This window comes from Mustelus asterias, chromosome 25, assembly GCF_964213995.1.
Source record: "Mustelus asterias chromosome 25, sMusAst1.hap1.1, whole genome shotgun sequence".
NCBI lineage: Eukaryota > Metazoa > Chordata > Chondrichthyes > Carcharhiniformes > Triakidae > Mustelus > Mustelus asterias.
This window is the reverse complement of record NC_135825.1, coordinates 48,862,691-48,876,142: the sequence shown is the minus strand read 5'-3', so window position 1 is coordinate 48,876,142 and position 13,452 is coordinate 48,862,691. Positions and strand designations below refer to the sequence as shown.

Here is a 13,452-nt window from a genome sequence, read left to right as displayed (position 1 = left end):
GGCAGTGGCAAACCGCCTCTGCCGCTGGAAAACATGCCACGGAGGGGCCAGAAAATCACACCCATTGTGTCCAATTCTAAACTACATTTCAGGACAAAGCCTTGAAGTTGGTAAAGAGGCGGTTCATGAGAATGGTACTGGTGTCTTCACTTCAGTGGAGCTGAGAGAGCTGGGACTGTTCTCCTTCAAGCGTAGGGTGAACAGGAAGGAACTGTTTCCACTGGATGGAGGAAACCAGAAGGCACAGCTTGAATAATATTTTGAAAGGAAAAGGGGCCTTGGAGAATGAGCAGAAGAATGGGACTAATTCGACACGATGGGCCAAATGGCCTACCTTCCCGCAGTATGATTCCATGATTCAAAGTGGTCTGACTCTGGGATTTCTGAAGGGGGCACAGAACAGAAATGCTTATAATCACTGCCCATAGTCCAGCCCACCCCCTCCCTGACACCCGACAGGAATTCCCGAATGTGTGAGAGGTTTTGTTTCTGCTGTTCTGATCTTTCTCTAAATGACTAAAAGCTGCCTCCACATCCCTCATCATCATTATAATGACAGTCTGGAACGAGGTCAGGATTTTGTGGGACTTCATTCACTCCTTCCAGATATCAACCAACACCAGACGTAAGATATTCTCCTTACCCATGGCCTGAGCCAGGGCTATGACCACCTCCTGGCATGTGGTCTTCTCATTGACCCCGCAGACCACTCGCTGAACTCCATCCACCCAGACCTTCAGCTCCATGATCCACAGCTCGGACGAGGGGTGGGGGGTGGGGGAGGGAAGGGGGGAAGGTGGGGAAAGGGTGGGCGGGGGAGATGGGTGGTGAGGAGACTCTCAATGCTGAACCTTCATGGAGATCTTCAACAGCTTCTCCTCAGACAGTTTCTGTGTGTGTCTTGCTAGGGTGAAGGCTCAATCTGGGAAGAGAAAACAAAAACATTGAACTCAGAACTTCCAGCTGAAAAGAGACAGCGTTGGGTTTTGTAGCTGTGAGTAATCAAACACCTTTAGTTCCACGGTGTCCTAATGGCTGGAGATTATTCGGAGGCTCCTAGGCACGCAACTTTCCATCCACCACTCAATCCTTACTCCGCCACCATTCCATTGCCACTCTGAAATGCATCCTCATGTTTGTCTGGAAGCCTCTTTCACAGCGACTGAACCATTAGAGTCCAGGTCACTCAACCGTGAAACCAAGAAACATTCTTTTTCAAATAATTGGAGCTTTCAAAGCCTTTGATGAACAGATTTTTGTTGAGTAACGGGGTGTGGGAATATGGAGCAAAGGAGGTTAATGGGGTTGAAGTATCGATCAACTGAGTGGCCTGAAGGGGTAGAATGGCCTACAGCAGTAACGAGACTGTGACCAGGGCCTTCATAGAGTCACGGAGAGTCCACGCCTTAACAAAAATGGCGGTGGTGCCATGGGTGGGGGTGAGTGAGATATGGGTTGGCACTAAGTTGGCACGGTGGCTTTAAGGAGCCATGGTGGTAGATAGGGAGGGGCATAGATGGCATCAAAGGCATGAGTGGCCATGGGGCATGATTTGGGCCAGACACTCGTTAAGCCACAGCGAGAGTGCTGAGTGCAGCTCTGATAGGAAGATTCACCAGGATGTTACCTGGGCTGAAGCATTTCAGCCACAAAGAGACTAGGGTTGTTTTCCTTAGAGCAGAGAAGGATGACAGGGGTGGGGGGAAACGTGATGAGGTGTATAAAATAATGAGCGACATAGATAGGGTAGATAGGAAAATGTATTTCTCTTAGTAGAGGGTCAGTAACCAGGGGGCGCAGATTTAAGGGATATTTATAGAGAGGATTTCGGGAAATACTTAGACACCCAGAGGGTGGTGGGAATCTGGGAGTCGTTGCCTGAAAGGGTGGTATAGGCAGGAACCCTCACAACTTTTAAGAAGTATTTAGATGAACACTTGAAATGCCATAGCATAGGGACCAAGTGCTGGAAAATGGGAGTAGAATAGATAGGTACTTGATGGCCAGCACAGACATGATGGGCTGAAGGGCCTCTTTTTTGTGCTGTAGAACTCCATGTGACATGGATGAAAGATGGGGAGTGGTGGGGGCGGGGGCAGGGCAGGATGAAGCTCGAGGGTCGAACTGCTTTTATTGCAACTGGGTTGTGCCCCAGAGCACCGAGGTAAGCCTGTTAGCCAGCCCGCTTCAGTCCCTGTGGTCACCTCTGAACTTTGTGAGGGAGGAGGCCTCAACTCCATCACACAATGGAAATCTGGCTGTACGGGGCAGTTTCGCCCAAGGTGGGCGTGCCAACCCGGGAATTTTCCCAACTCTGCTCACCTGCCTCAGGAGAAAGATCCAGGCCCAGATATTCATAGAACAGAATCATAAAATCCCTACCATTCAGCCCATCCAGTCTGCACCAACCACAATCCCACCCAGGCCCTATTCCTGAAACTCCACATGTTTACCGTGCTAATCCCCTGACACTAGGGTCAATTTATCATGGCCAATTAACCTAACCCGCACATCTTTGGACTGTGGGTACACGGTACAGAGGGCGGCACGGTAGCGCAGTGGTTAGCACTGCTGCTTCACAGCTCCAGGGTCCCGGGTTCGATTCCCGGCTCGGGTCGCTGTCTGTGTGGAGTTTGCACATTCTCCTCGTGTCTGCGTGGGTTTCCTCCGGGTGCTCCGGTTTCCTCCCACAATCCAAAGATGTGCGGGTTAGGTTGATTGGCCAGGTTAAAAATTGCCCCTCAGAGTCTTGAGGTGCGTAGGTTAGAGGGATTAGCGGGTAAATATGTGGAGGTAGGGCCTGGGTGGGATTGTGGTCGGTGCAGACTCGATGGGCCAAATGGCCTCCTTCTGCACTGTAGGGTTTCTATGATTCTATGTGGGAGGAAACCTGGAGGTAACCCACACAGACACGGGGAGAATGTGCAGACTCCACACAGACAGTGGCCCAAGACTGGAATCAAACCCGGGGCCCTGGCGCTGTGAGGCAGCAGTGCTAACCACTATGCCACTGTGTCGCCCCTTGATTGAGGGATAAATATTGGCCAAGACACCAGGGATAGCTCCCTTTTCTCTCCTTCAAAATAGTGCAATGGGATCTTTCATGTCCATCTGAAAGGTACATGGGATCGTGGTTTGATGTCTCATCTGAAAGACAGCACCTTCTACAGTGTAGCACTCCCTCAGTATCAGAGGGCCAACCTGGATCAGGTACTGAAGTCTACAGAGTGGACATTAAACTCAACACCTTTTGAATTCAAATTTTAATGCATATCCGTATACCTGACTAATAGACATCTACCACGCATCAAAGTACAAAACAAGACAGAAAGCAACCTCCAACTTTCTCTTTCTGGAATTGATAGCCTAGGCTTTTCCTGTCAGCAGGAGGTTTACAAACAGCTACAGAACGTTCCCTCAGCAACTGGCCTCAAATACGCCAGTTTAAAAAAAGATATATTTATTCATGGGATGTGAGTCTCGCTGGCTAGGCCAGCATTTATTGCCCATCCCCAATTGCCCTTGAGAAGGTGGTGGTGAGCCACCTTCATGGCAGTCCATGAGGTGCAGCTACACCCACAGTGATGTTAGGGAGGGATTTTGACCCAGCGACAGTGAAGCCACTTCCACCACAATGAGTCCCTGAACAGCGACTTTAACTCATAGACGTCTAACTCTGGAGAAAGACAACTAACAACACCATCAGTTATTTGCATGTCGTGCTGGAACACGGCACGGTAGCAGGGCGGCACGGTAGCACAGTGGTTAGCACTGCTGCTTCACAGCTCCAGGGACCTGGGTTCGATTCCCGGCTTGGGTCACTGTCTGTGTGGAGTTTGCACATTCTCCTCGTGTCTGCGTGGGTTTCCTCCGGGTGCTCCGGTTTCCTCCCACCGTCCAAAGATGTGCAGGTTAGGTTGATTGGCCATGCTAAAATTGCCCCTTCGAGTCCTGAGATGTCTAGGTTAGAGGGATTAGTGGGTGGGATATGGGGATAGGGCCTGGGTGGGATTGTGGTCGGTGCAGACTCGATGGGCCGAAGGGCCTCTTTCTGCACTGTAGGGTATCTATCTATCTATCTAACAGATGTGTTAAAATGTATAATTGCAAATCTTTTGATTTGCTCTATGATGCAGGCCTTGCTCTGAAGGACCTAGAACTCACTAGCTGACAACGGCTATGCTGTGGTCAGAACATTTCAGTGAACGGCCTGATTTGTAACCAGTTCAATTTGGTTCAAGAAGGCCCCTGACTGAAGAAGTGACCCAGTGACCCCTTTACTGCCACTGTGTCGGTTTTGGACAGATTCCTGGAAATGTCATCACATGACCTTCTGCCTTCAACTGCAACCACCCCCACCGCCCCCCGACCCACACCACCACCCCCACCTCTCACCCACCCCCACCTCTCACCCAAGTCTTACTCCAGACCCAGTGCAAAGAATTGCTGCTCCAATGCAGTGCTGAGGGAGTGCTGTGCTGAGGGAGTGCTGCACTGTTGGAGGTGCTGCCTTTTCAACTCAGACATCAATCTGAGTCCCCTATTGCCTCTCTTAAGGGACTCTATTCTGAAGAAGAGTCAGGGAGTGCTCTCTGATGACATGGCCAATATTTACCCCTCAAACAACATCATAAAAAAAAATTATCCCGTTGCTGTTTGTGGGAGTTTGCGGTGAGTAAATGAGCTGCTCTGCCTCTTGTATTCCAACAATAATTACACATCAGGAGTATTTCATGAGCTGTAAAGTGCTTTGAGATATCCTGAGGCCAGGAAAGTTGCTGGGTAAATGCAAGCCTTTCATTCCATGGCCAGTTGAAAAGTGGTACAGCAAGAAGTCTCACAACACCAGGTTAAAGTCCAACAGGTTTATTTGGTAGCAAAAGCCACTAGCGTTCGGAGTGCTGCTCCTTCGTTAGGTAAGTTGGCCTGACGAAGGAGCAGCGCTCCGAAAACTTTAGACTAGGACTTTAACCTGGTGTTGTGAGACTTCTTACTGTGTTTACCCCAGTCCAACGCTGGCATCTCCACATCATGACAGTTGAAAAGTGAACAGGCTGTTATCAATTGGATAATTCCAGTGTTCCCTCCACTTTCCCTTTGCTGTTTGTTGCTCTGTGTGGTCCCTTTAAGACTGTCACATGACCACATTTGTGTACATCTTAAAGGGACTGCTTCTTGTGTGCAGCCTGTTTGTCCCCATTTATCATATCTCGGAAGTCTTCTCTTGATGGAGGCAATGGTGAATTTTGTCATCTAGATCTCCAAGTGCCAACTCAGTCTTCAGCCGATTGAGTGAAAAGGACATGTTGAGGACCAAGATTTCTCATCCGAGATTAAGGTCATGCTTTTCCCAGCACCACTGATCCCTGTGTTCCTATATGTTTCAGAGACTTGGATAACCTACAGCAGCCACCTCACAAAGCACTGGAGAAATACCATCAGTGGTGCCTTCTCAAGACCTACCCATCCGCTGGCAAGAAAGGCAGTCCATAGCGGCGTCCTCTCCCAAGCCAACTTTCCCAACATTGAGGCACTAATCAGGCAATACCAGTTCTGTTAGTTGGGCCATTCATATGCCTGATACTGGACCCCCAGAGATGGCATGGTAGCACAGTGGTTAGCACTGCTGCCTCACAGCACCAGGGACCTGGGTTAGATTCCCAGCTTCGGTCACTGTCTGTGTGAAGTCTGCACGTTCTCCCCGTGTCTGCGTGCGTTTCCTCCGGGTGCTCTGGTTTCCTCCCACACTCCAAAGATGTGCTGGTTAGGTGGATTGGCCATGCTAAATCCTCCCTCAGTGTACCCGAACAGGCGCCGGAGTGTGGCAACTAGGGGATTTTCACAATAACTTCATTAAGGTGTGAAGCCTACTTGTGACTAATAAATAAACTTTACTTTACAAAGCAACTGCTCTATTCGGTTGCGGGAGGGGACTCGTACGAAGTCAGAGGAAACACTTTAGGGATGTCTTCAAAGCATCTGTGAAGAGGTCAAACATCCCTGCCAACTCACGGAAGAGCAAAATGGAGAGAGTTCACTGGGAAGGCACTGAACATATTGAGAAATGTCACCAGGAACTTACAGAGGTGAAGTCGAGGCATTGGAGAGAGCGCTCAAACCTCCAAACAACCCGTCTAGCCAACCCTCCAAGCGCCGCCCCGTATGTGGCAGAGTCTGCAGATCATGCATTGGACTCATCGGCCATCTCAAAACCCATTGAAGTGGAGTGAGGATAAGTCATCCTGAGGGACTGCAGAGGAGTTTGTCTCCAATGTGGCAAGTTCCAGAGTGTAAAGCTCAGAGGGAGCACTGTTTACCTAATTTTTGTGTCTCCAGTATTTATAAAATGATTAAATAAAAGCGCTGAAGGAAAGCGTGCCAGACACCCAGTATGTTTGAATTCCCCACTGATTGTTGTGTTGAGTTGTTAGCAGCGTCCAGGAAATTAGCTAAATGGCTTGTACAGCCCGTGTGCAATGATTAGTTGATATTGGGAGATGGGTATTTTCACTGCTGCCAGGATATTTTATGCATCATTGTGACATCAGGGCAGCAAACCGTGCTAAATGCGGATATACGAACATTCCTCACTAAGTCACATGGCCTACTTATGTTGCAACGAGCAATGGTTAATATCGTAACAAAGTCTTTGAGGCGGAACTGCATCGAGTGAAGTGACACGTCTCCCTCGACAAACTGGTGTGGAGTTTGAATTAACTGGAGACAAATCTTCGCAGAAAGTACGGGTCATTTCTTTCAGGCAGCTTGACTCTGGAAGGAAATGTTTCTGCTTACGTTGACCCCGTGCACTCTGAACTCTTGCACCTCCCAACCGTGCTTCAGGGGAATGATGTTCCTGAAAACACAAAGTGTGAATTCACAACAATGGCCAGCTTCTCTGAACTGAGCATTCAGTCAAAAATTGGCTGCCAACGGGCGCTAGTGCAATGCTGCACGTTAGCATAGAAAAGAAGTGCCTGTTGAAAGGGGTGCTGTGTGCCATCGGCAATAATGATGCTGGAAGAATTATATGATGTGGAGATGCCGGCGTTGGACTGGGGTGGCACAGTAAGAAGTCTCACAACTTCACCTCCGAAAGCTCGTGATTCCAAATAACGCTATTGGGCTTTAACCTGGTGTTGTGAGACTTCTTACTGAAGAATTATACGACAGCTCTTCCTCCCATGTTAAGCATGACACCAGAAACAATTACGTGATGTAAATACAGCGTCAGTTCAAACCCATCTCTATTCAGCCAAGGCCCCGAAGCTTATTCGCAGTGTAGTGAACATGTGCTAGAATGAACGGCACAGTGAACAAAGAACAAAGAAAATTACAGCACAGCAACAGGCCCTTCGACCCTCCAAGCCTGCACCGACCATGCTGCCCGACTGAACTAAAACCCCCTACCCTTCCGGGGACAGTATCCCTCTATTCCCATCCTATTCATGTATTTGTCCAGACGCCCCTTAAAACTCACTATCGTATCTGCTTCCACTACCTGCCCCGACAGCGAGTTCCAGGCACCCACCATGCCCCTGTGTAAAAAACACTTGCCTCGTACATCTCCTTTAAACCTTTCCCCTCGCACCTTAAACCTATGCCCCCTAGTAATTGACTCTTCCACCCTGGGAAAAAGCTTCTGACCATCCACTCTGTCCATGCCCCTCATAATCTTGAAGACTTCTATCAGGTTGCACCTCAACCTCCGTCATTCCAGTGAGAACAAACCAAGTTTCTCCAATCTCTCCTCATAGCTAATGCCCTCCATACCAGGCAACATCCTGGTAAATCTTTTCTATACCCTCTCCAAAGCCTCCACATCTTTCTGGTAGTGTGGCGACCAGAATTGAACACTATATTCCAAGTGCGGCCTAACTAAGGTTCTATAAAGCTGCAACATGACTTGTCAATTTTTAAATTCAATGCCCCGGCCAATCAAGGCAAGCATGCCGTATGCCTTCTTGACTACCTTCTCCACGTGCATTGCCACTTTCAGTGACCTGTGTACCTGTACACCCAGATCCCTCTGCCTATCAATACTCTCAAGGGTTCTGCCATTTACTGTATATTTCCTATCTTTATTAGACCTTCCAAAATGCGTTACCTCACATTTGTCCGGATGAAACTCCATCTGCCATCTCTCCGCCCAAGTCTCCAACCGATCTATATCCTGCTATATCCTCTGATGGTCCTCATCGCTATCCGCAAATCCACCAACCTTTGTGGTCAGCACTGCTGCCTCACAGCACCAGGGACCCAGGTTCAATTCCTGGCTTGGGTCACAGTCGGTGTGGAGTTTGCACGTTCTCCCCAGGTCTCCGTGAGTTTCCTCCGGGTGCTCCGGTTTCCTCCCACACTCCAATGTTGTGCAGGATAGGTGGATCAGCCATGGTCAGTTGTCCCTTAAACTGGGATTTTACCGGCTCACCCTGTCCATCAATGGGCAGGGCCTGCTGGTAAAATCGCGCAAGAGCCAGAAATGGGCGAGAGGCTGAATAATGTATTTAAATTTATTTAAATGAAGATTTGCATGTGTTTAGTGAGCCCGGTGCTCAATAGAAACATAGAAAACTACAGCACAAAACAGGCCCTTTTCGGCCCCACAAGTTGTGCCGAACATATCCCTACCTTTTAGGCCTACCTATAACCCTCCATCCTATTAAGCTCCATGTACTCATCCAGGAGTCTCGTAGACCCTATTGAGTTCGCCTCCACCACCCCTGATGGCAGCTGATTCCACTCGCCCACCACCCTCTGTGTGAAAAACTTACCCCTAACATCTCCCCTGTACCTACCCCCCAGCACCTTAAACCTGTGTCCTCTCGTAGCAGCCATTTCCACCCTGGGAAAAAGCCTCTGAGAGTCCACCTGATCTATGCCTCTCAACATCTTATATACCTCTATTAGGTCTCCTCTCATCCTACATCTCTCCAAGGAGAAAAGACCGAGCTCCCTCAGCCTATCCTCATAAGGCATGCCACTCAATCCAGGCAACATCCTTGTAAATCTCCTCTGCACCCTTTCAATCTTTTCCACATCCTTCCTGTAATGAGGCGACCAGTACTGAGCACAGAACTCCAAGTGGAGTCTGACGAGGGTCTTATATAGGTGCATCATTAACTCCCGACTCCTAAACTCAATCCCTCGATTGATAAAGGCCAGTACACCATACGCCTTCTTAACCACCTCCTCCACCTGCGGGGCCGATTTTAGAGTCCTATGGACCCGGACCCCAAGGTCCTTCTGATCCTCTACCGTACTAAGAGTCTTTCCCTTTATATTGTACTCCTTCATCCCATTTGACCTGCCAAAATGGACCACTACGCATTTATCTGGGTTGAAGTCCATTTGCCACTTCTCTGCCCAGTCTTGCATCCTATCTATGTCCCTCTGTAACTTCTGACATCCCTCTAGACTATCCACAACCCCACCAACCTTCGTGTCGTCGGCAAACTTACCAACCCATCCCTCCACTTCCTCATCCAGGTCATTTATGAAAATGACAAACAGCAAGGGTCCCAGAACAGATCCCTGGGGCACACCACTGGTGACCGACCTCCAATTAGAAAAAGACCCATCTATACACACACTCTCTGCCTCCTTTGGGCAAGCCAGTTCTGGATCCACAGGGCAGCAGCCCCTTGGATCCCATGCCCTCTCACTTTTTCTAGAAGCCTTGCATGGGGGACCTTATCGAATGCCTTGCTAAAATCCATATAAACCACATCTACCGCTTTCCCTTCGTCAATGTGTTTAGTCACATGTTCGAAGAACTCCACCAGGCTCGTAAGGCACGATCTGCCTTTGACAAAGCCATGCTGAGTATTCTTGAGCATATTAAACCTCTCTAAATGCTCATAAATCCTGTCCCTCAGGATCTTCTCCATCAGCTTACCAACCACTGAGGTTAGACTCACCGGCCAGTAATTTCCTGGGCTATCCCTATTCCGCTTCTTGAAAATAGGAACCACATCCGCAATCCTCCAGTCCTCCGGCACCTCTCCCGTCTCCATCGATGACACAATGATCATCGCCAGAGGCTCTGCAATCTCTTCCCTCGCCTCCCACAGTAACCTGGGATACATCCCATCCGGTCCCGGATAGGTCAATCCTCAGGGCTCACTTGTCTTTATGGCCTCGTCGAGAGAGGTTCTCTCCGGCAAGGAAAACACCCGCTCCCCAGGAATGGGGAACAGTTGTGTTGGCCTCGCCAGCAGAACCGGAGGCCATTGAAGACCTCCCCCCGGGGAGGTCGAGGGATAGTGGGGATGCCCCTTGGGCAGTGCCTGCCTGGCACCTGGGCAATGCCCAGCAGGCACCTTGGCACTGTACCTGTAGGGGTGGGGCCTGAAGAGGGCAGGGCGTGAAGGGGGTGGCCTGATCGGGGAAGGAGGGGAGGGGCCTATGCACATTCTGCAGTTGTGATCGGATTGGGGAAAGGGGGGTGCAATTGGTCTGGGCTGCGGGAGCATTGTGGGAGCTAGATGTCCATGCACTGTGGAGCTCACAGGCGCCGGCTCCCGTGAATGCAGGGCGGGCAGTTTGTTGAGGCTGCCTGTAGCAGCAATGGCCTGACAGCTCTCTGTCTCTGTCAGACCCCTGCTGTTGCAATTGCGCACCTGCAGTAGCTCCCTCTACAGGCTGGCTGGCGAATTAAGCCCAGCCCACTACCTGCAGCAGCTAGAAATTGTCTACACCATTTTTTTAATGACTAAGTGCATAAGATTGGGCATGAAAACTCACCCAAAAACAGATCAGGAACTTCCCATGGATACTTAGAATCATTCTCGTAAAATTCCACCCACAGTGTCCAAAGATATGCAGGTTAGGTGGACCAGCCATGGTAAATTGTCCCTTCGTGTCAAAAGATGTATAAGTTAGGCAAGAGGGATATGGGCCAAACGCGGACAATTGGGACTCACTGGGAGGGCACCATGGGCCGAAGGGCCTGTTTCCAGGCTGTATTTCTCTGTGACTCTATGACTCTCGGTGGATTGGCCATGGTAAATGCACAGGGTTACGGGGATAGGACGGAGAGGAGGGCCTGGATGAAGGTGTCCATCAAGGGATGTTGCTCTGGACATATTGCAAACAGCCAAATATCCAATCCAACTCCATGTCAAGCGACAGTTTATGTATTTCCGATACTACATCCAGTTACTGTTGACAGCACTCCATGTAAATTTCAGCTATCACTTCCCATCATCAATTCAACAACAACTTGCATTTGCATGGTGCCTTTTACACAGCAACATTATTATGGTCTTATGAAATAATGTTTGACACTAACCCACCTCTGCCAATCAGGCAAATAACCAAAAAGCTTGATCAAAGATGTAGGTTTTAAGGAGAGCCTGAACGGGAAGAAAGAGACTTATGGAGAGGTTTAAGGACAAAATTCCTTCGGGCCTAGTCAGCTGAGGGCACAACCACCGATGGGGCGAGTGTGAAAATCAGGGATGCACAAGAGGCCAGGATTAGAGATAGAGATCTCTGACTATAGCTAGAACCCAACACAAAATAATACAGGTGCTGGAAATCTGAAATAACAACAGAAAATGTTGGAAATGCTCAGTAGGACGGCAGCATCAAGGGAAGAGTAAAGTAATTAAAATTTCAGATTGATGACCTTTCATCTCTCTCTACAGATGATGCCAGGCCGGCTGAGAATTTCCAGCATTTCCTGCTTTTATTATGGCTGGAGTCTGTTTTTACAGTAAGTCAGCATTAGCCATGGTCTTTGTTGTAGATTGGTGAGTTGTACACTGTCATTGCATGGAATTCTTGTTCATTAAAGTTTATTCATTCGTGTGACAAGTAGGTTTACATTAACACTGCAATGAAGTTACTGTGAAAATCCCCCAGTCGCCACACTCCGGCGCCTGTTCGAGTAGACTGAGGGAGAATTCAGCATGGCCAATCCACCTAACCAGCACGTCTTTTGGACTGTGGGAGAAACCGGAGCACCCGGAGGAAACCCACGCAGACACAGGGGGGGAATGTGCAGAATCCACACAGACAGTAACCCAAGCCGGAAATCGAACCCGGGTCCCTGTTGCTGTGAGGCAGCAGTGCTAACCCGCTGTGCCACCGTGTCACCCAGGGTAAGGGTTACTCACTATGCGAGCGAATGGTGCCGGTGTTAATTCAATATAGTGAGTGTTATTCACGCTACAGAGTCCCCTCTTTATTTAGTGAGGTAAAGATGATTTTCTGTGTAACTGTGCAGAGTTTCTCTTTACTCTGCAGTATAAGGGTTACTCAGTAAGATCAACGTGCTGTCAGATGACTCTAGATGATTACAAATTACGTCTGTACGCTGAAGAGCTGTCAGGAGGACTGAATAATTCTGAAGGTTATGTAGGTGTCTAAGAAAGGTCATTATTCATCATCTCTGTGGCAGGACCCCGCTCCCATTAGGGATTTAATGGACTGGAGTGGTTTGTGCTGACACAGTTTGGCTTCTCCCACATATTCCCGGCCCAGGAATGAAGCACGGACACCTCGGAGCTCAGTGATGGAGAACAACATTGCCCTCTCTCTAATCTGACATCCCATCAGCCATGCGGATTCTCTTTGTGAAGATGTGCATCATTTAGCTGCCACGGACTCAAAACATTTAGGAATGCTGATTACACCCAGCGTTATCTCAGCGGATAGGGCTCGCTACGTGATTGAGAAATCAACAGACATTCTCCTGCTTGAGCCCAATCATCTAGATCATATATCCGCCGTTACCCCTCAATCACTGATTTTTAAAATCTATCCGTCTTCATTGCAAAAATTTCAGCCAGGCCCCAGCATCGAAAACCTCTGCTTGAGGTGGGGGGGAGTTTGAGGTTTATACCGTCTTTCCTGCAAAATAATGTTTCCTGATAAAGTGGATACATCAGATAGACAGGACGCCACACTGAGAGGACTGGAATAATGCGAGTGCATCCTCAGCTATTGACTGGCTGTGTATAAAAGCCAGGGCTTAACCTGTCAGCTAGGCGCACATTGTCTAATTGATAACCACCCCATGCTGCTTTCGGGGACTCTCCAATATTTAAATCCTTTCTTCATCTGTCCAGAGCCACTGACAAAACCATCCAGGATTTAAATCTCTTTTTTTTGCCAGCTGTCAAAGGATTAACAAAGAAAGGGCAGCGCTGCTTTATGCTGACTAACCTTTACCTCCCTAAGCTTTCTGTCTCTTTGTGGTACAAATTGTAAATCGCTGGGATTATGAGTATGAGAGAAGGCCCACAACTGTAACACTGACTATCCAGGAACTTTAATGCCTTAAAGAGGCTCTGTCATCGACCGGAGGAGCCGACTCTGGAACCGTCCATCATGTTATCCAGCGTCTGGGCGGGCTTTACAGTCTGTGCTCGGGGATATAATCACCTCCAGCGCTGATGAGAAATGACTCCCCTCTCTCTGTCATTCTCATTGAAAGATCTGCCT

The 13,452-nt window shown here is 48.9% G+C and overlaps 1 protein-coding gene across 2 annotated transcripts in view; it reads right to left on the bottom strand.

The window, feature by feature from the left end:
• LOC144479165 (ras association domain-containing protein 8-like) overlaps positions 1–13,452 on the bottom strand; it is a 94,110-nt gene that overhangs the window by 54,636 nt on the left and 26,022 nt on the right. For both annotated transcript variants that reach the window (XM_078197758.1, XM_078197757.1), the window contains exon 2: positions 644–922. In XM_078197758.1, coding sequence (XP_078053884.1) covers positions 644–746 — 103 coding nt within the window. In that variant the 5' untranslated portion in view covers positions 747–922. The remainder of the gene's footprint in view (positions 1–643; positions 923–13,452) is intronic.